Source organism: Oncorhynchus gorbuscha, linkage group LG15 (genome assembly GCF_021184085.1).
Source record: "Oncorhynchus gorbuscha isolate QuinsamMale2020 ecotype Even-year linkage group LG15, OgorEven_v1.0, whole genome shotgun sequence".
Lineage (NCBI taxonomy): Eukaryota > Metazoa > Chordata > Actinopteri > Salmoniformes > Salmonidae > Oncorhynchus > Oncorhynchus gorbuscha.
In genome coordinates this window covers 61,542,698-61,563,689 of record NC_060187.1, presented here as the reverse complement: position 1 = coordinate 61,563,689, position 20,992 = coordinate 61,542,698, and the positions used below count along the sequence as shown (strand labels likewise).

At 43.1% G+C, this 20,992-nt stretch overlaps 3 protein-coding genes, 1 long non-coding RNA gene and 1 pseudogene across 5 annotated transcripts; 4 read left to right on the top strand and 1 right to left on the bottom strand.

The window, feature by feature from the left end:
• The first annotated feature begins 1,420 nt into the window (after nt 1-1,420).
• On the top strand, nt 1,421-5,473 carry LOC123996776 (protein C-ets-2-like). 2 transcript variants are annotated; one of them, XM_046300463.1, is made up of 8 exons: nt 1,421-1,575; nt 1,777-1,858; nt 2,790-2,873; nt 3,065-3,139; nt 3,283-3,483; nt 3,754-4,011; nt 4,279-4,397; nt 4,538-5,473. In XM_046300463.1, the coding sequence occupies exons 1-8, from the start codon at nt 1,510-1,512 to the stop codon at nt 4,817-4,819; spliced, it is 1,167 nt and encodes a 388-aa protein (XP_046156419.1). In that variant the 5' UTR covers nt 1,421-1,509; the 3' UTR covers nt 4,820-5,473. The 2 variants fall into 2 exon arrangements, with proteins under 2 accessions (XP_046156419.1, XP_046156418.1); XM_046300462.1 differs by having other exon boundaries at nt 2,757-2,873.
• A 207-nt stretch (nt 5,474-5,680) lies between these two features.
• LOC123996758 (apoptosis-associated speck-like protein containing a CARD) lies at nt 5,681-7,372 on the top strand. Its single transcript, XM_046300424.1, has 3 exons — nt 5,681-6,063; nt 6,477-6,545; nt 6,970-7,372. Exons 2-3 carry the CDS (start codon nt 6,509-6,511, stop codon nt 7,230-7,232), a joined length of 300 nt encoding a protein of 99 aa, XP_046156380.1. The 5' UTR covers nt 5,681-6,063; nt 6,477-6,508; the 3' UTR covers nt 7,233-7,372.
• A 4,965-nt stretch (nt 7,373-12,337) lies between these two features.
• Nucleotides 12,338-14,954, top strand: LOC123997290 (annotated as a pseudogene).
• A 2,274-nt stretch (nt 14,955-17,228) lies between these two features.
• Nucleotides 17,229-19,248, top strand: LOC123997649 (dnaJ homolog subfamily C member 28-like). Its single transcript, XM_046302103.1, is given in 3 exon segments — nt 17,229-17,371; nt 17,902-18,745; nt 18,747-19,248. Coding segments are annotated over 2 exon segments (1,170 nt in total). The 5' UTR covers nt 17,229-17,371; nt 17,902-17,929; the 3' UTR covers nt 19,101-19,248.
• Nucleotides 19,249-20,310: 1,062 nt separating this feature from the next.
• On the bottom strand, nt 20,311-20,792 carry LOC123997652. Its single transcript, XR_006832153.1, has 3 exons — nt 20,661-20,792; nt 20,489-20,569; nt 20,311-20,357 (listed from the first exon to the last, which is right to left on the bottom strand). It is a non-coding gene; the product is annotated as an uncharacterized LOC123997652 (long non-coding RNA).
• Between the last annotated feature and the right edge of the window lie 200 nt (nt 20,793-20,992).

Genomic DNA, 20,992 nt, shown 5'->3' with positions numbered 1-20,992 from the left:
TTCATAGAAAAGATTTGCCTTTAATTATCCATTTCAATGGGTTTATCGGGAAAGCCATCACACATTGCTTATGCCTGAATATGGCTTTAAGGCACGCATGGAGTAGCCCAAAGCTACGTACGTTTGTCTATCATCATAATGTGTTCAGAAAATCGAAACCTTCTTTGGCCTTTTAGGTAAAAAATAAATACAAAATAAATAAATAGCCTAGATGAGATGAACCCAAGCCCGATAACAAGGCACAGCATTAATAGCCTACTAGTATACTTAGATTTATTATGCATTTTCTGTCTTATACATATAAACGTTTCCTCATTTGTGAAAGAAGATAACGAAAAATAATTGAACTGTCCCTTCAGTCCACTGAACAATGTTTAGGCCTATTTTTATTAAGATCATCTATGATATATTGTGATTGAGGTTCTGGCATTGTTCAGCTTTGTGATATTCTGGAGTTTTTCATTGTGTCACTCGGTTGGTAAATCAGTTGAGTTGATGATGGACTCGTCATCATTAGGCCGGCCAGGAGGTTGTGTAACTAGAACCCCCATGTGTCCTTGTCTGGAGACAAGGGGGGGGGGGTCCCAATCACGACTCGTGTCTCCCACACCATACACGACTTGGCAGCTCACTTTTCCAGATGTATTTTTTCTCTGCTGGGGAAAATTGCGGTGTTTGTTTATACAAGGCGCTTGTGCCGGCCTTATCTGCTCAGGCCACTCACACCGTGATTTCAGAGCTTCAGCATGTAGTTTACGGGCTATTGTTCTGTCGAATGGCTTCTAAAGATATGCTCATGGCCTCCCACCTCATTATAACCAACTTGCAAGTTCTGATTTTTTAAAACACCCTATCTGTCCCCCGCCCTGTCTCGCATGGGTTTGAGCTTAGTCGACGTTGCCAAGCATAGAAAAAGGTTATGATTTCCATAGATGTTTTAATGACTAAGTCAATAGCATATTGATAGGCATACATACGTTTTGGTGTAGCCTATTGGGTATTCGCTATTGACCTAATTGGGGAAAACATTTTCTCAATACATAGGCTATTTTTAAACTGGCCTAATTGAAATAAAATAATTTGTAGATCAAGTTGTATTCCTATAAAATAATATATCTAGGATTACACTAATAAACTCTCCATTCATTATCTGATCATGAATGGGTTGTCAATTTATCATGGGAGTAAGATAGCCAAATGGGCATGCAATGTTAATTCGATTTTGGGCGCTCAATTGACCATTTTATGATACATTTTTGTGAATGGGTGTGTGTGTGCGGCTGCCAAATCTGTGTTCGTGAGTCGTGGCTGACGTCACGGCCAGTTAAACCGCAGTGTTTTGGGACAGGGGGACGGGGAGTCACGAAGCAAGATGACACATTCCTTTGCGCCGGGAAGCAGGCACGCCCCTCCAAGCTCCGCTGCTTTATAACGGGACTGGGCCGGGCAGAGGGAGACTACACAATTGTAACTCTGAACTCCAAGTGGAAGCAACTGTTCCAGTCAAAGATGTACTGGGATACCATCCTGAAATCCAACGAGAGAAACATAGATACCAGAGACTCTAAAATAAAGGTAGGATTTTGCCTCATGCGATTTTAAGTTTGTTCATGTATGCAGCCTGTACGAACACTTACAATGATTAAGAATGCAATATATATTTACATTTTCAGAGACCATTCGATTATACATATCAACCAAAGTTGTAAAATTGTATGAAAAATATGTTCTACAATAAAATGGGCATGGCCCATGTATTCCACTTTTTCCACACAGATGGAGATATACCAAGCTGGATATTATATGGAAGACTTCAGAACACAGGAAGTCCCTGCTGGTTTGGACTTTGCATCATATGGTAAGTCATGTTCTCGTTGGATCACTTATTGATGAACACAGATCAATGTATCAGTTCAGTTTGAACTACACCCCAAACCAAATAACTGCCACCAAAGCCACTAGAATTACGATTAATCATCAACTTTAATAGTTATCATTTTACACTCTGAAACAAACTTTCGGAGTATCCACATTTTTCTACGATAAGATTTTGAGCTATGTTTCCTGTAGCTCTGTGTGGTAGTTGAAGGACAAAGGAAATGTTTTTTGCAGAGTTGGTATCTCATCAGACCTGTCAGAAACTCAAAATGAGACCTTGACATCTGCTTCTTCTACCCAACCGAGGGCTGTGTCAGGAAAAGGGGTGCTGGGGTGTGTGTCCATGCACTGTTTGTAGGAATGTCAGTCTGACTCAGGGAGGTAGAGCGAGACGGGGTGGTCGGGTTAAAGACCCTCCCTCTCTCTTTCCCTAATCCTTTCCTCCAGACTTCCTTCTCCAACAGATTTAGAGCCCCTCTCCTCCCCCTTCATCACTACTCTGTCACACTCCCTCCACTGGCGTTTCCTCCTCTTTCCCTCTGTTTCCCCTTCTCCCTCCATTCAACTCAAATGGGTATGGTTGAGATTTTGTTCTGGGGGCTGCAGAATAGTTGTTGAATAGATATATCAATTAGTATTAGTATTACTATTATTAAACGTAAATAAGAATGATGAGTAATAGTAGTAGACCATAACATATTATTGCTTGTAGAATAGCAGTTGGACAGTCTTTAGAGATACGCTTGTAACCCCTTGGGCAGCATTATAACCTATTACATTCTAAATCAATTCTATTTTTAGTCCATTTTGAGTTCTGTTGAGATCTTCACGCCTTTTGACTCACCCCCATCCTTCTCTTCTATCTCCGTGACCTCCAGACTACAGTGATGAAGACCTGTCTTTTCTATTAGACAGTAAAGGACCAGGGCAGCAGCAACAGTATCCAGAGAGTTACGGAGAGCTGCAGAAGAATCCACGTCCGTACGACAACAAAGGTACACCTACAAAGACTCTTACAGAGACTCTTTGACAACCACTTTATTAGACCACTCTGATATTATTATTATTATTAATATTATAAGCATTCTGGGGGGGGGGGGGCTGTCGGCCTGTCAATGACCGTTGACTGACTTCCAGTGTTGCTCACGTGTTTTTATTTTTGACGTCTTTCATTCTTTTTTTTCAGTAACCTCAAGTGCCTCTGTCCTGTTCAACCTGGATTCATACCCAGAGTTTAACTGTTGGGCGTCATACCCAAGTGGTGAGTGTCAGTCCCCTATTCTCCAATCCATGTGTTTCTATCATTTTGAGGATGATTCTATTATCAACACCTGTTGTAGTTTTAGAAATGAATGAATATTGATCATGATTGTTCATTCCTTTTTTCTCTCTATTCATTATTAGATGGGCTGACTTTGGGCCAGTCTCAAGCGGGGTTCCAGGATTCCACCCAGACGTACCACAGCCTTGTGCCCCTGTGTTCCCCAGCCCAGAGTGGACAGTTCAGCCCGGGCATGGAGGATGCCAGCACCAGCAACTCTTTCCTCCCTGGAAAAGGAACGAGCCACAGAGGGACCCCCAGCACTGTCAACCTGGACCACCTCAGTAAAAAAGACCACACATTTTGAGACATAACGCAACAAAAAAATGTATTAACCAATGCATGACCATGAGGCTTATTTGTGTTTAAAACATATTGCCTGTTTTTGTTTGTAGGCTGTGTAATATCTAATTCATATAATTTTTTAAGCTGTTTGTTATAACCAGCTCTTCTTTGTTTATTTAACTTGTAAAAAATAACCACACAGAGAAATCCATAGGCTATTATTACTTGGATAATATTTACAATATCTAACTCCTCCTCCTCTTCCATAGATGAATCTGAGCAAAGCTACACCCGTCACTCTGGTGAAAAACTGTATGACTCAGGAGCACAGAAGACCTCCTTCTGGCCGGACTACCCCTCTCCCAGCTATAGCGCATCCCTGCCGCCCCCTCACCACCCTCCATCTTGTTCCTCAATCCCTACACCACAGCAGCCCTCAGAGCTGTACTGCCCCCGTGTGGCCAAACGCAAAAGTGCACACTCCCAAAGACCCGAGAGGGAAGTGATGGGAATGTCAGTTTATCCAGGTAAGACTAGTTAGTCTCTTATCATGACTTATCATTACTACTGTTATACACGTGTGTGTGAGCATGGGTAGTATGTGTATATTGGAGCCTGATTGTTTGTTTGCTCTAGAATGTGCCTCTGTCATTACTGTGTCTTCTTTTAAATAGAAACAAATTCATAGTATATCTTAAGAGTAGCAGGCAAATAAACAACTTTTGTATCCAGTCTTTTGTATCCAGTCCAGAGTACATTTAGAATTTGCTCATGTGTATTTTCTCTCTATTCAGGATCAGGGCCCATCCAATTGTGGCAGTTCTTACTGGAGCTGCTTCTAGACTCCGCCTGCTGTACCTTCATCTGCTGGACAGGAGACGGTTGGGAGTTCAAGATGTCCGACCCAGCAGAGGTGAGTTTCTCTACTGATTGTGAGAGATTTTAACCACTCGTAGTAGGAGTTGGAAACCAGCACAGGATTGAGCAGTGGGAATATGCTATCAGGCATTTGTGGTTATTTTTTAACAACCACCCCTTTTGTGTTTCATCCAGGTGGCCAAGCGCTGGGGTCAGTGTAAGAACAAGCCCAAGATGAACTATGAGAAGCTGAGCCGCGGCCTGCGCTACTACTACCACAAGAACATTATCCACAAAACGACGGGCAAGCGCTACGTCTACCGCTTCGTCTGTGACGTGCAGGGGATGCTGGGAAAGACGGCACAGGAGGTCCTAGCCAGCCTGAACATTTTACCCACGGGTACAGAGTCAGCCTGGCAAGGCCAGGGGGCACCAGTATTATCGCCAGAGTCCAGCGAAGCATGGGCGTCGCAGTAGGGGGAGTGTACCAGCAGCTACACCACTAGAAATATGCTATGTAGAACAAACATGCCTCTTAGACATGTAGAAAATGAATCACATTGGCTCTATTTATGGAATTTCTATCTGCAACATTAGACAATGTTTGGTGTAAGACTTTTATTACCAAGTGATACAGTAGTAGCCATAGCTGTGGGAAGTAGGGGTGCTAAAGTAGGGGTGCAGCACCCCCTGAAAATCAGAATAAACCAATTCTGTAGTAGCCTTCAATTTGATTGAATTTTAGTGTATGACTTACCTCTTATTAACATCAGCATAATAAGAGCTCAATGAAACTGTAAGCCCAGCTGTCTCCAATACTGATGCTCTTTATGTTAATTACATGGTTAGTGATTAACAACCCCCCTCATCCTCAAGTACTTCTTGCCCCCTCTAAAAGAATGGGTGCATGACACCACTGCTTACCACCCATGCTGTTGAACAATGTTCAACATTAACTTTGACTGTGAGGATCTATTTTTATACCCTAACATATCTACCTCTTTTATTGCTGACAAAATAAAGCTAAGAGGGACCATGCTTGTTCTGTTGAATATAATGTGTGTGATTTACATGCTTTAGGGAACAATATTGTTTGTAAAATGATTGTAAATAAACTGTACATAACTTGAAAATACTATTTAATATGTCCTGTATTATTTCGAAAGGTATAAAGGCCTATATTTAAAATAAAAATAAAAACTCAAATAAGCAGGCAAAGATATATACAACTAATATAATAAATAATACATTCGTTAGATAAATGCTAAATTAATAATAATGGATTAGGCTATTTTGTTTCTTCTGGAGTGTGCTGATGGACCGCCCCTTGGCCTATGACGTCAGACGGTGCGAAGATGTACAGTATCTTGAAGAGAAGCCTATTAGACAACATAGAACAGAAGACACATAGCCCAATCTCACAAAACCTGGTTTAAATTACAGGTTGGCATAACATAGGCCAAAAACCGTTGGCGACATATTAATCGGTGTCTTTGAAGACTTGGGAGAAGCTGAATTGTAGAAGTTCAGACGTAAACTCTGTGACCGCAAGCAGGAGCCAAAAGTTCACAAGAGCATTGTTGAGAAAGCGGGCACAGTGGACTTGGTAGAGCTTCTTGACCCGTACATTCACTGAATACGGGGCTGTGAATGTGGATATAGAGGTCTTGGGTGCAATTAACTTCCAGGGTGCAGCAGGGAACTGACAGAATTCAAGAAATGTAAGTCGAATAAAGTAGGAGGCACGTACATCGGACATTTAAAAAATATATATTTAATTTAATATCTTTGAAATTTTTAGAAACCACTTCAGTTAACACAAAAGTAGGCTAGAACAAACCTTTATTAGACCAAGGTCCTAAATAAATTGCATTGAAATGTCCATAACGTATGGAAGGAAAACTAACTAACTGGAAGTTGACAGTTTTACTTTCACTTACGTGAGCATTCTATTTTGCTCTTCTGGCCAGAATGATATCGTACAGTAGCATATATTCAATTTGCAACTCAAAATAGGCCTAATACATTATACCATAAACACACACTTCGATTTCTTGCTGATTTCGATTTATCTTTAGGCCTACTATTCATATTTTTATTCGATTGGTAGTGTCTCATGAAGCCTATTTTACAGCTCACAGATCTCGCGTAACATCGGGTGCTGCAATGGCTGGTGCACCTGGTACAAAGAACATGATCAAAGGTAAACACTAAAACCAGGTGTTATATAGCCTAATGTCTCAAATATGCCGACGTTATTAAAATGTATGTTTTACTGTAATTAGTGATGGTTAATGGGGAAACATTCAATACCTAAAGTATTCTACCTCGATGAGCAATCACAAAAGTCCTTCCATTTAATTTCTTCTTCAACATACTGTAGTTGCAACTGCTGCCCTCCTCTAGAATCCTCAACAGCATTTTTCACTCCCCATAGTTAATCCTGTCTGAATTAGAAAAAGTGCATCACGTCTATCCTCCAATTTGCTCACCCTACACATATGCACGCACACAAACACAACATTAAAGGAGGCATGTAGAGATATAGGCACCTATCACATATATTATGTATGTTTTGCATTCCATCACTGTCAAAAGTCCCAAGTCATGTCCTCTCTCTACCTCAGACAAACACTTTGTGGACCATCACCGGACAGCCCTGATCGACAGAGTGTGCCAGGTGGAACCCATACTGGATAGACTCCTGGAGAGGGGAATCATCACCCAAAACGCCTACAGTGAAGTGAGGGCTAACAGAACCAATCAGAAAAAGATGAGGGAGCTTTTCGACGGCCCTCTGAAAGCATGTGGGCCCAAAGGCAAAGATATATTCTTGGATATCCTGATGGATTTGGAGCCATTCCTGATCAGTGACCTGAAGGGGGAATAGTGTGGATAGGGGCCATTTTTTTTTTTAAGGCAAGCGACAAAAATATGATGATAATAATGCACTCTGTTTGACATTATATTCTTAAATTGGAAAAATGATTTGTCTCCAACATTTGCAATAAATGAAACATTTTATATTGACCGCTGTTTTTTCTTTTCATTAGCAAATACTGTGTGGTAAATTCTAATCATCTAGCTTTTTTTAAACTCAACAACAGAAAACAAATGAACAAATCAAATCAAAACAAATGATCAAATGTTATTAGTCATATGGTGTAAAAGAGGGGAGAGGGAGGCAATGTAAATAGTCTGGGTAGCCATTTGATTAGATGTTCAGGAGCTTTATGGCTTGGGGTAGAAGCTTTTTAGAAGCCTCTTGGACCTAGACTTGGTGCTCCGGTACCGCTTGCCCTGCAGTAGCAGAGAGAATAGTCTATGACTAGGGTGGCTGGAGTCTTTGACAATTTTAGGGCCTTCCTCTGACACCGCCTGATATAAAGGTCCTGGATGGCAGGAAGCTTAGCCCCAGTGATGTACTGGACCATTCACACTACTCTCTGTAGTGCTTTGCGGTCGGAGGCCGAGCAGTTGCCATACCAGGCAGTGATGCAACCAGTCAGGAGGTTCTCGATGGTGCAGCTATAGAACCTTTTGAGAATCTAGGGACGAATGCCAAAACGTTTCCGTCTCCTAAGGGGGAATAGGTTTTGTCGTGACCTCTTCACATTTACATTTACATTTAAGTCGTTTAGCAGACGCTCTTATCCAGAGCGACTTACAAATTGGTGCATTCACCTTATGACATCCAGTAGAACAGTCACTTTACAATAGTGCATCAAAATCTTAAAGGGGGGGGGGTGAGAAGGATTACTTATCCTATCCTAGGTATTCCTTAAAGAGGTGGGGTTTCAGGTGTCTCCGGAAGGTGGTGATTGACTCCGCTGTCCTGGCGTCGTGAGGGAGTTTGTTCCACCATTGGGGGGCCAGAGCAGCGAACAGTTTTGACTGGGCTGAGCGGGAACTGTACTTCCTCAGTGGTAGGGAGGCGAGCAGGCCAGAGGTGGATGAACGCAGTGCCCTTGTTTGGGTGTAGGGCTGTTGGTGTGCTTGGACCATGTTAGTTTGTTGGTGATGTGGACACTAAGGAACTTGAAGCTCTCAACCTGCTCCACTGCAACCCCGTTGATGAGAATGGGGGCGTGCTCGGTCCTCTTTTTCCTGTAGTCCACAATCATCTCCTTTGTCTTGATCACGTTGAGGGAGAGGTTGTTGTCCTGGCACCACTCGGCCAGGTCTCTGACCCCCTCCCTATAGGCCGTCTTGTCGTTGTCGGTGATCAGGCCTACCACTGTTGTGTCATTGGCAAACTTAATGATGATGTTGGAGTCGTGCCTGGCAGTGCAGTGAGTGAACAGGGAGTACAGGAGGGGACTGAGCATGCACCCTTGAGGTGCCCCTGTGTTGAGGATCAGCGTGGTGGATGGGTTGTTACCTACCCTTACCACCTGGGGGGCGGCCCGTAAGGAAGTCCAGGATCCAGTTGCAGAGGGAGGTGTTTAGTCCCAGAATCCTTAGCTTATTGATTAACTTTGAGGGCACTATGGTGTTGAACGCTGAGCTGTAGTCAATGAATAGCATTCTCACATAGGTGTTCCTTTTGTCCAGGTGGAATAGGGCATTGTGGAGTGCAATAGAGATTGCATCATCTGTGGATCTGTTGGGGCAGTATGCAAACTGGGTTTAGGGTTTCTGGAATAACGGTGTTGATGTGAGCCATGATCAGCCTTTCAAAGCACTTCTTGGCTACAGATGCTATGGGTCGGTAGTCATTTAGGCAGGTTACCTTTGTGTTCTTGGGCACAGGCACTATGGTGCTCTGCTTAAAACATGTTGGTATTACATACTCGGACAGGGAGAGGTTGAAAATATCAGTGAAGACACTTGCCAGTTGGTCAGTGCATGCTCACAATACACGTCATGGTAATCCATCTGGCCCTGCAGCCTTGTGAATGTTGACCTATATAAAGGTCTTACTCACATCAGCTGCGGAGAGCGTGATTACACAGTCTTACGGAACAGCTGGTGCTATTATGTATGTTTCAGCGTTATTTGCCTCGAAGTGAGCATAGAAGTAACTTAACTCGTCTGGTAGGCTCGTGTCACTGGGCAGCTCTCGGCTGTGCTTCCCTTTGTATTCTGTAATGGTTTGCAAGCCCTGCCACATCTGACGAGCGTTAGACCAGATGTAGTACGATTCGATCTTAGTCCTGTGTTGCTGCTTTGCTTGTTTGATGGTTCGTAGGAGGGCATAGTGGGATTTCTTATAAGCTTCTGGGTTAGAGTCCCGCTCCTTGAAAGCGGCAGCTCTAGCCTTTAGCTCAGTGCGGATGTTGCCTGTAATCCATGGCTTCTGGTTGGAGTATGTACGTACGGTCACTGTTTGGACGACATCATTGATGCATTTATTGATGAAGCCAATGGCTGTTGTGGGGTACTCCTCAATGCCATCGGAGGAATCCTGGAACATATTCCAATCTGTGCTAGCAAAACAGTCCAGAAGCTTAGCATCTGCTTCATCTGACCACTTTTCTATTTATCTGGTCATTGGTGCTTCTTGCTTAAATTTTTGCTTGTAAGTAGGAATCAGGAGGATAGAATTATGGTCAGATTTGCCAAATGGAGGGCGAGGGAGAGCTTTGTAATGCGTCTATGTGTGAAGTAAAGGTGGTCCAGAATTTTTTCCCCCTCTGGTTGCACATCTAACATGCTGATAGAAATGTGGTAAAACGGATTTAAGTTTCCCTGCATTAAAGTCCCCGGCTACTCGGAGTGCCGACTCTGGGTGAGCATTTTCTTGTTTGCTTATGGCGGAATACAGCTCATTCAATGTTGTCTTAGTGCCAGCCTCAGTCTGGGGTCGTATGTAAACAGCTACAAAAAATACAGATGAAAACTCGAGGTAGATAGTGTGGTCTACAGTTTATCATGAGATAATCTATCTGAGGCGAGCAATAGCACGAGACTTCCTTATATATCGTGCACCAGCAGTTATTTACAAAAATACATAGTCCGCCGCCCCTTGTCTTACCAGACACCAGATGTTCTATCCTGCCGGTACAATGTATAACCAGCCAGCTGTATGTTGATAGTGTTATCGTTCTGCCACGACTCCGTGAAGATAAGATATTAGTTTTGAATGTCCCATTGGAAGTTTAATCTTCCGTGTAGGTCATCGATTTTTATTCTCCAAATATTGCATGTTTGCTAGCAGAATTGAAATGGGAGTTTATTTGACCGCTTACAAATTCTCAGAAGACATTATGTACAAAATAAGTAAAAATACAAGTTACAAACAACGCAAAGAAACGACCAAAAAAGCACAATTGGTTAGGGGATACTTAAAACATCAGCCTTCTTCTAAGGTGCCATTGAATACATGTAGTAACATGGTGTTTATGTAGCCTATAAAAATGAGTTTACAATACATCTGTGCTGAGGCTATGTCGTTTCTTAAATATAAACAAGCATACGGCCATTTGAACGTAAACGTCTGTTTATCATAAGTGAGCCATTGATAGCCTGGGGCCTGTTGCACAAAAGTAGAATTAAGACATCCGGGATAAATGACTCAGCTGAGCTCAATGAAGCCAAAACATGTGCGTCCAGGCTTAATTGGTTGCACAAAGACCAAGCCAGGATGAGCAGACACGGATTCATTAAGCCAGGTGAAACCAATCCTGGATAGGTGCGCGCTCACGGCTCACTCAAATAGACCCCGCCACAGATCACAGATTAACTGATTTACCATGGCAACTAGAGCCGCGTACTTTTCCCCGTCGGAAGCACAAATCCTCATGGAGGCATACGAGGAGGTAAAAGATATAATTAAGAAGAAAGGCAACACCGCCACAGTGATAAAGCAAAGAGAAAAAGCGTGGCAAAGTATTGCAGACCGCCTGAATGCGTAAGTAGTGCACAATTACACACTCACCGCTCTGCTGAAACATCACAATTACAATTCAAATATTTAATTCACATCTCCAAAAACGCAGTTGTACTGTAATTATGAAACGGTTAAATTTTTAATTGAAATGCACTGCAGATATGAGTGAAATTGTGTAAAGTAAGTCCATCACACTGTATAAAGCTATGATAAATTATTATTAAAGCCTTACATTATTATTTAACGTTACTACGCTCAGTACGGTTTAATCTTAGCCGTTGTACTCTGCTTCTTATGTTGTCCACCGTTTTTTTGTGTTTCTCCTGCTTTCATTAATGTAAAGCTGCTTTGACAGAATGAAACAATTGTGAAAAGTGCTATATAAATAAAATTTAATTGAATAAATAGATGAGCTATAATAATAATCACTTTAATTTATATAGCGCCTTTCAAAGGACCCAAGGTCGGTTGCTCACTGCACTGCACAAATGTCTTTCTTACTTAGTATTTTTGTCTTGTTTTCAGTAAAAAAAAATATATAAAAAACATCTTGAATATTTTCTTGAGCAAAATTACCTAGGAAAATAAGCAAAAAAATCTGCCAGTGAAACGAGAACTTTTCTAAAATTAAGTGTTTATGGAAAAAGTAAACTTATTTCAAGATAATTTTTATTATATTGACAGATTTTTTATTTGCTTGTTTTAAGCACACATTTACTTAAAGTTTATATTTTTTGTCTAAACTATACTTATTTTGCTAGGTCATTTAGCAAATCAAGAAAATACATCTTTATTTAAGTTTTTTATTTATTATATTTTTACTGAAAACAAGACAAAAATACCAAGTAATTTTTTGCAGTGTGACTCCATTAAATGTGTGTGTGTGTAGATTAAACATGAACGGGCCAAAACGGGCATGGCAGCAGGTCAAAATCAAATACAAGAACATTCTGCAGAATGGTATGGTCCCTGACTAATATTTAACAAAGCACAAGCATATATTGTACCCAGAAGGTGCCTGCTCACACATGGTCTGTACTGTTTTAGCAGTGAAAAAAGAATACCCACAGACAAGGCACGGGTGGTGGGTCACCAAAGGCTGACCTTACCCCAGCAGAGGACATGGCCTTGGAGCTAAATAAAGGCAGGCCCGTCTTAGAGGGGATCCCTGGGGGGGAAAGAGACGAGCATAGGTTCCTCCCAAGATGCCACCCGCTTCATTCAAGGTATGTCCTTCCATCTCTACATGGGATACAACCACATTCATATTGAATCAATTTGGACTGTCTGACTTTGGTTTACCTATTGCCTTGCTGTCATGTTTTGTCATTTATTATCTTGTCTTGTCCCTGTGCTTCCCATTCTATTCGTTTCCCTCTGCTGGTCTTATTAGGTTCTTTCCCTCTTTCTATCCCTCTCTCTCCCCCTCCCTCTCTCACTCTCTCGCTCTCTCTTCTCTCTATCGTTCCGTTCCTGCTCCCAGCTGTTCCTATTCCCCTAATCAATCATTTAGTCTTCCCACACCTGTTCCCGATCCTTTCCCCTGATTAGAGTCCCTATTTCTTCCTTTGTGTTCCGTTCCTGTCCTGTCGGTTCCTTGTCTAGAATTCACCGTGCTGTGTTTGTGTATCGCCCTGTCGTGTCGTGTTTTCCTCAGATGCTGCGTGGTGAGCAGGTGTCTGAGTCTGTCTGGTTCAAGTGCCTTCCCGAGGCAACCTGCTGTTCACCTGCTGTTCAAGATCGAGTCTCCAGTTTGTCCTCGTCATTTCGAGTGAAAGTTGTGTTTTTTTGTTTGTAATTACTTTACTGGATTAAAGACTCTGTTTTCGCCAAGTCGCTTTTGGGTCCTCTTTCACCTGCATGACACTTGCAGTGTCTGGCAGCACTGTGTTCCTGTTAGAGCCACCAGCACAAGCACCAGACGATGCTGATCCAGTGAGTACTCCATCAAAGGCATACTGTAGGCCTGGCATGTCTTGTCTACTAGCTTCAATATGAATCCGATTAAATGTGATAGGGTGAAGGCCCCAGTGCAGCAGCAACAGCACATGATGGAGACGATGATGATGAGGAGGAGACCATCTCTCTGGATTCCAGAAGGCATGAGGTATCATGGTAAGACTGTGAAAGTACTATTTACTCTACAATGGTGAGGAGTCCTCATCAAAATCAAAAAATCTAATTTCTTTTACAGGACCCAGATGCTATACAGTGGGAAAACCAGCCTGGCAACATAGTGCGTATTAATAAAAGGACACCACATCCTGCCAAATTCCAGCTGCGCTAATTGTATTGTGTTCACAGAGCTCACAAGCTATCAGAAAGTTGTATGGCAACCACCTCCGGCGCCAAATAGAACTGGCAGACATAGACATTCAGTACAAGAAGAAAAAGATGGAAAATCTTGCACTGGAGTCCGAAATAAAAAAGAGGACAATTAGGAAACTGGACCTTGAAATAAAAAAACTTGAGAGGGAGGTGAGATGTACACTGTATGCTAACTGTAACACAAATGTATTAATCATTATTTGTATTTCCTCCCCCAGCTCCAAGAAGATGACACAGCTCAAAATAAAAATTAGGTATATTCTCGTAAAGTCAAGTGAGCCATGACATATGAGCTCTTATTGTGAGCACACAGGACGGTGGCATCTTTCTAAGTTTTTTTTTATTTTCCCAGCAATCAGTACAACCAAGTCATCGTTATAAGGCATCGCCCTCTTTTGCCCACCCCCCCAGCACCAGGTGTGGCCACTAGCCTATATGAAGGCCCAAAATTGTGTGTTCCTTTCTGCTCTGACAATGGCATGCCCATTCGTGCGAGATGTGGTGGATGAAGAAGCACTTGTGCTGAGGAGAGCCTTCAGGCGAGAAAGGGTCTTCAGGGACCGGTTGGACCCACTGGCCTTCCCTGACGACCATCTATATGAAAGATACAGGTTTTCTGCAGATGGCATCAGGTATCTATGCAGACTACTGGGTCCCAGGATTAAGCACCGCACTGCACGGAGCCATGCACTGAGTGTGGAGCAAATGGTTTGTGTGGCCTTGCGCTTTTTTGCTAGTGGAGCCTTCCTGTACTCAGTGGGGGATGCAGAACAGCTGAACAAGGCCACAATTTGCCGCACAATAAGGAGTGTGTGTCTGGCTATCAAAGCATTAGCAGATGTCTTCATCTCCTTCCCTGGCCACAGAAGACTCTGTGACATCAAAGAGGAGTTCTATAGGATTGCAGATAAGAGGATCTACAAATTACAGGACAACTGTTAACACATAGTAGGATACTCATTACTTTGTGTGACAGGTTTCCCCAATGTCATTGGTGCAGTGGACTGCACACACATAAGGATAAAAGCCCCTCAGGTGCCCATGAGGCCGATTTTGTGAATAGGAAATCCTTTCACAGCATTAATGTTCAGGTGAACATAACTTTTTGATATTGTCCATTGACAAACACTCTGCATTGCCAGTGATGTGCATTGATTGGTGTAATATTCCTCATCTTATGATTTCAGATGGTCTGCAATGCTGACTGTGTGATCAGCAATGTTGTGGCAAAATGGCCTGGCTCAGTCCATGACTCCAGAATCTTTCGGGCCTCTGAAATCTATCAGTGCCTATCACAAGGTAAGCCACACAACCCCTATTTATAACCATCATGGCTGTGTCAAGAATATCACTGTGTTTATGAGGTAGTAATGATGAGATTTTGTGTTGACAGGTGAATTCTCTGGTGTGTTGCTGGGAGACAGGGGTATGGCTGCCAGCCTTTTCTCCTGACACCTTTCACAGACCCCAGGAAGCACAGCAGGCCTACAACCATGCCCATGCCAGGACCAGGGCCAGAGTTGAAATGACCTTTGGCCTCCTGAAGGCACGCTTTCACTGCCTTCACAAATTAAGGGTCAGCCCTGTTAGGGCATGTGATATTACTGTGGCTTGTGCTGTCCTCCACAATGTGGCCTGCCTGAGGAAGGAGAGGGCCCCCAGAGTGCCACCAGCCATGGACTGGGACAATCCGGCAATCTTCCCTGATGACGACAGTGGTCGGCTGCTGAGGGACCAATATGTGTTGAATTATTTTAGTTAGTATGTGTGCTTTCAATTTTGGTTAAATATGTCCTGCGGTGGCAGAGGAATTTGGTTTTTTTGGGTTCGTTTTTTTACGAATTTGGCCTCTTATGATGTTTGTGCGGTATACTGTGTGTAATACAAGGCTGCAGGGAGGCTACTGCATCCATTCATTTGTCTGTTCAGTTGATGTGTATGGATTTGTCCTGCATTTATTTTAGTGTGCAGACATGCAGGGTGTGTTATATACAGACCTTTGAATGTGTATGTATCATTTTGTATAATATGCTTGGATTCTGTGCTTTCCATCTTGTAGAGTCACTGTGACTTCAGTTTCGAAAGGAGCTGATGGTTTACCTGCTTTGTTTTGTCCTTATTCAATAAAGGAACATAATGTTACACATTGTGTTTTTATATTCATATGGAATGTGTATTTGTTTATATGACAGAGTACTAGGGCCACACTGAAGAAAAAGGATAAAGTCATACATTTATGAGGCTGGTTCTTTCTGCAGAAAAGCTACATATTGTTTTTACAGTTTTGATACTTATGACAATGTGATACTTAATATTCTGGCACATCAGCATGTCTTTGTTTATGAAACCATACTGAAGTACAATTTCACGAAATGCCCCGCATCTGTCATTTTAACAACTGTCCTCCTTTAAAACAACTGGTTACAATATTATGACTTGTCTTTTTTTTCCCTCTGTGGCCCTAATATTCTATCATTTTATATATAGTCTATGGAAAACTGTAAATTATCTAATGATAGCAACATCTAAAAATCATTTTTTATCCAAAATCATTGAAATTAATGATCACAAACGTTTAAATAATGACAGTGGGTCTAGTTATATGTGATAACAATGTATAGTGAGCAGTGAAATAACTATTGGTTTCCATTTGTGGTGACTGCTGACTGACATTAGGGATGAGATTAAATAGATCCTGGAATTTAGCCTGGTCTGGAGCAGGCTAGCTCCACAGAATAAATCTCCATGGTAATTTATACCATAACATATCCTCCTGCCCCCTATCCATCTTTAGTGCAACCGGATTACGGATCAATTGAGCCAGGATCACCAAGATATCCTGGCTTAATCCTTTATCCTAGTTTTGTGCAACAGGCCCCTGGTCCTAGATCTGTTTGATCTGTCTTGTCAATTAGTTGTCATTGTTTGCATGACATGGAGCGGCAAGGACTGGCATGATGATGGCACAAACAGATTGGTATCTAGGAGTGTATCTTTGAGTCGCATTAGAGTTTCTATTGGACACATTCAGGAAGCTCCCTCCGTTTCGTTCTTTCTGTTTTGTTTGCATCAGTCTCTTCTGTTTGGTTTATTTTGGTTGCTATAGCTAGTGAATACAGGCTACCGTCCATATTTGGCTGTCTGTAGATGTAGATGGGATAATGGCAGTTCATGTACTAGTCGGAACTAGGTAACTGCATTTCCGATTTACTAACTGGGTGAACTAGTTTGAACTAGGAAACTGACATATCCAAACTTCTGAACTGGTTGTAGTTATACTGGTGCTGCGTTCAGTCAGATAGCAAGTCGGAAATGCTTTCTCCTAGTTCCGACTAACACATGAACGCACATTAGCTTTAAGTTAGCTTTTTAGTTTTAAGGAATTCTGCCTTTAGTTGCATGTTCAACACATTCACAGTGTCTTTTTAAAAAATCTTTGGGGAGGACACATCATGTTTACAAATGCAGGCTACTTGCACAACATGTTATCTTAGTAGGCTTGTGTGACAATGCTTTGTTTGAACAAAACAAATGTAATATTGAACAGTCAACTCAATGTATTTGAAATAAAACGTAATAAAAAGTATAAAACAAAATGCATACACTATTCTGCTAGCATAATCAAAAGCCACAGTTGTTCACGTTTAGTTTTTGTCTTTAGTGTATCTGTAGTTTAAGAAAACACAGGATTAGGCTAAAACTGCAACTCCCTGCATTCATTGGGAGAGTTAGCTAACAGCACCAAACAAGCCTTTCCGACCCCTTCTAATTATACCAAAGTGATCCGACCTGATTGTTGTCTGGCGCTGAACCTATTGGGAAATAACACTGTCTGAAACTAATGAGAAGGACGACTGTATTTTAATAAGGTTAGTGCAATTAGTATCTTGTTAGCTATATGCTTTGTTCACCTAAACGCGCATAGAAGGATGCAGTTAGCCATGGAGCTCAGCTAGCATGATTTAGCTTCGAGCTATCCGGGTAATAAAGATGACAGCTAGCTACTGGTGTTCTTTCGTAACACGGGAATAGTTACAGTAGTCACCGATACATGTCTGTGAGGTTACATGCTGTAGCTTTAATGCATGTGACAGTAGGTGTCAAATTAACAAGTGCATAATTCCATCAAATATTGGAATACTACCAGCGTGGGTAACACCAATTTGTTTCTACTATCATTCCACTCACCACCAATCCCTGGCAATGTCATGGAGTACAAGGAGGGGCATGTTAGCAAAAGTTCTGTGTTTCAGACTAGACCACTACCAACAAAATGTAAACAATGGTTCAAAAGTATCCCATGACCTTTTCAAATGCATGATATGCATCCCTATGCTAACAATTAAGTGTGGGAACAAATACAACAAGCAACATCATGTTTCTTGTCACTGTTGGGCAGGTGTGTGCTTCTGCGTGCCCCAGCAGAGATGAGTTACGCCATGCAGCTGTTGATTCACCGTGGGGATTTCTGTCATGGCCGCACGCTGCTCCCCCTGGGCCTCCGGTCCCTTCTCCGCACGCTGAGTTCTGGTCCCCGTGTGAGCCGCAGCCTTCGGGAGAGCTACCAGCTGTTACAGCTTGAGCTTCCAGATGTGGGCGAGAGTAGCCCTGCGCAGGTGAAAGAAGCCTACCTACGCATGGCCAAGCTGTACCATCCAGACTCGGGCGCTGCTACGGCAGACGAGGCAATGTTTGCGCGGGTAGAGGAGGCATACCGCGCCGTGCTGGCGCACCAGTCCCGGCTTCAGAGCTGTGGGGGTTCGATGGAAGAAGAGGAGGAGAAGGTGAAAGGTGTGGCTCCTCAGCACCGCCACTACCTGAGCTACGAGGGCGTGGGCTCTGGGACGCCTAGCCAGCGCGAGCGCCAATACCGTCAATTCCGAGTGGATCGGGCGGTGGAGCAGGTCCTCGACTACCGCCAGAAGGAGCATGAGACGGCGGCTGCAGCCGAGGGGGCGCTGGTGGAGAGGGACGTCCGCCAGCGCAGCCGGCAGATCAAGGTCACACAGGCAGTGGAGAGGCTGGTGGAAGACCTCATTCAGGAATCCATGTCCCGGGGAGACTTCCGCAACCTGAGTGGCGCCGGGAAGCCCATCAACAAGTTTGAGCACAACCCTTATGCTGACCCCATGACCCACAACCTCAACCGCATCCTCATCGACAATGGCTACCAGCCACCCTGGATTGTCACGCAACGCGACATCCGAGAGGACATCGCACAGATCCGAGAGAGACTGCTGCAGGGCCAGGGCGCGGCTTGCCAACCCCATGAACCCCAGGGAGCATGCTCAGTGGCAGCAGTTGTGTGGGGTTGTGGCGGATGACCTTATGAAGCTCAATAAAACGGTGGATAACTTCAACCTGATTGCGCCCATGCTTACCATGCAAATGGTCCACTTCAGTTTGGAGCGTGAGATCGACCGCGCAGAGAAAGCAGCCTTTCAAGGCAGACAGGAGAGCAAGAGGGAAAGAGTGAGGGAGTGGGAGGAGCAGAGAAGAGAAAGAGAAAGGGAGCGGGAGAAGAGAGATAAGATTAAAACACATCAACACTCTTGGCAAGGCAGCCTGCTGGCATGGATGCAGAATTTACTAAAATGAGCAATGGACCTTGAAGGCAAAATTAGATAAAAAAGGATATTTCAAATCAAACTTTTATTTATAATCCATTTACACAGGTGTCAACACACTTCGAGAGGATAAGACAGAGGTGTTGAATCATTTGTCTTTTATGTCATTTTCAGGGTTGATTACAGTAGCATGTTATAACACACAGAATAATACAACAAGCCACTACTACAACACGGTTACTTGACCTTACTGTAACTCAACTGTGCTTTACAATAATGCTACACAGTGCCAGTGTCTGGACCTCAGGACACAATGGTAATGGTATCGGTCTACAATAATCCATTTAATGAAATACTTTTAATCTACGTTTATAAGCTAAGCAATTCTAATTACATTGATTTGTTTCTTTGCTGAATGAAGGAATGAAAGTATAGAATACTCAATGTTTGTTATGAATGAGCAGTTGACTGAAACTGCTCTGAACTCAAATACGGAGAAACAGAAACCACTGAAGATTTTTCCGCACACTTCCAGTCAGATGAAAATCTCTTTAATTGGGAGGTAAGCTTTCGGTCAGTCGACTGACCGAATGCTAAACTACTATGAGTGGAAGTGTGTGGTGACTTTTTCCAGTTTTGCATTTTGCCTCCCGCAACTTCACTAATCGATAATGGGTGTGCGGTAGATTCTGCCTATGATTGCATTACAATAAAAGAGGTACTGTAACTCAATCTCTCTCTCACTTGTCATTGTGACTATAATATGTTATATTAGGATTGAGAACATCAACACTATTAACTCCTCACTATCCATCCCAATCTATCCTGGGAGCTGCTCCAATGCAGCAGGGTTGCAGATGACCATGGGGTTCTTCCCGTTGTCTCCAATACGTGTGTCTGCCTCATGCAGTGCCTGTGTGACGGCCCGTGGGAGGGTGAGTCCTTTGGTCCAGTCGTGGGCAATGTACTGGTGATACGGATCGTGGGAACTCTCTAGCTTCTTGGAGCGGATGTAGCTCAGCATGATACCAAACGTGAAGAAACTAAACATACCTACCATCAGTAGAATGTACACAAATCCCTGAGCTTGAGCCTTAGGTATAGCCCCGCCCACTGGGAGAACGGCCTGCTGGGTAGTGTAGTTCTGAGAGAGTACTGGGACCAGTAAACCTGTGCCGTTCAGACATTGCTGTAGGAAGGATAGCAGGAGAGTCTGCAGCTCTGTGCCATTTAAGTGCAGCATTGCTGATCTCTGCTGGTTGTGGAAGGGAACTGCTGCTCTTGTCAACTGATGAGGGAGGAGAGCCTTGGTCAGTACACTCGCCCAATGAGACACAAACAAAAACACACATTGCACAAGTCTAACACACACGGCACAGCCAATTTGACAAATACACAAACTAATGCTGCGGAACTCACTTCTCTGTTCTCTTGCTGTGGATAAAAATATTTTATCTCTAGTTGCTCCGATGGCTTATGCCTCAGTTTCTGTTGACCTGCCTGAGAAAACTTGGTATTACACATCTAAGATACAAGTGTAGGACAAATTATCAATCACAGAAGAAATATGTAAAATGAAGAGTGCAAATACCTTTGGAAGCTCTCGGTATTGTTGCTCACAAAAGTGCTAGTAGAAGATGGTGACCTTTTTAAATAGAGTACTCCGTTGATTTCCGTTGATTTCGAGGGGAAAAACTGTAAGGTAATCTGGTTCCACCTACACTTCCACTCCAAGACTTCTCTTTCTCTCGCTCTCTCTCTCTCTCGCTCTGTCTCTCTCTCTCCCTCACACACATACACACACACACTGACGGACACAAAGAGCTTAACCACGTCAACACGTTTAATGAGCCATAGATGTCATGTCAGAGGTCAAGGTCAGAACCTCCGCATGGTATGGTAGTGGGGCCGTGTGATTTACTC

Bases quoted from the DNA above. Each gene is read 5' to 3' on its own strand.
- LOC123996776 (XM_046300462.1), top strand. From the start codon at position 1,510: ATGTACTGGGATACCATCCTGAAATCCAACGAGAGAAACATAGATACC. The intron at 3,140-3,282 runs GTGAGTGTCAGT...ATTCATTATTAG, and splicing joins TTGGGCGTCATACCCAAGTG to ATGGGCTGACTTTGGGCCAG. The intron at 4,398-4,537 runs GTGAGTTTCTCT...TGTTTCATCCAG, and splicing joins AGATGTCCGACCCAGCAGAG to GTGGCCAAGCGCTGGGGTCA.
- LOC123996758 (XM_046300424.1), top strand. From the start codon at position 6,509: ATGGCTGGTGCACCTGGTACAAAGAACATGATCAAAG. The intron at 6,546-6,969 runs GTAAACACTAAA...TCTCTACCTCAG, and splicing joins TACAAAGAACATGATCAAAG to ACAAACACTTTGTGGACCAT.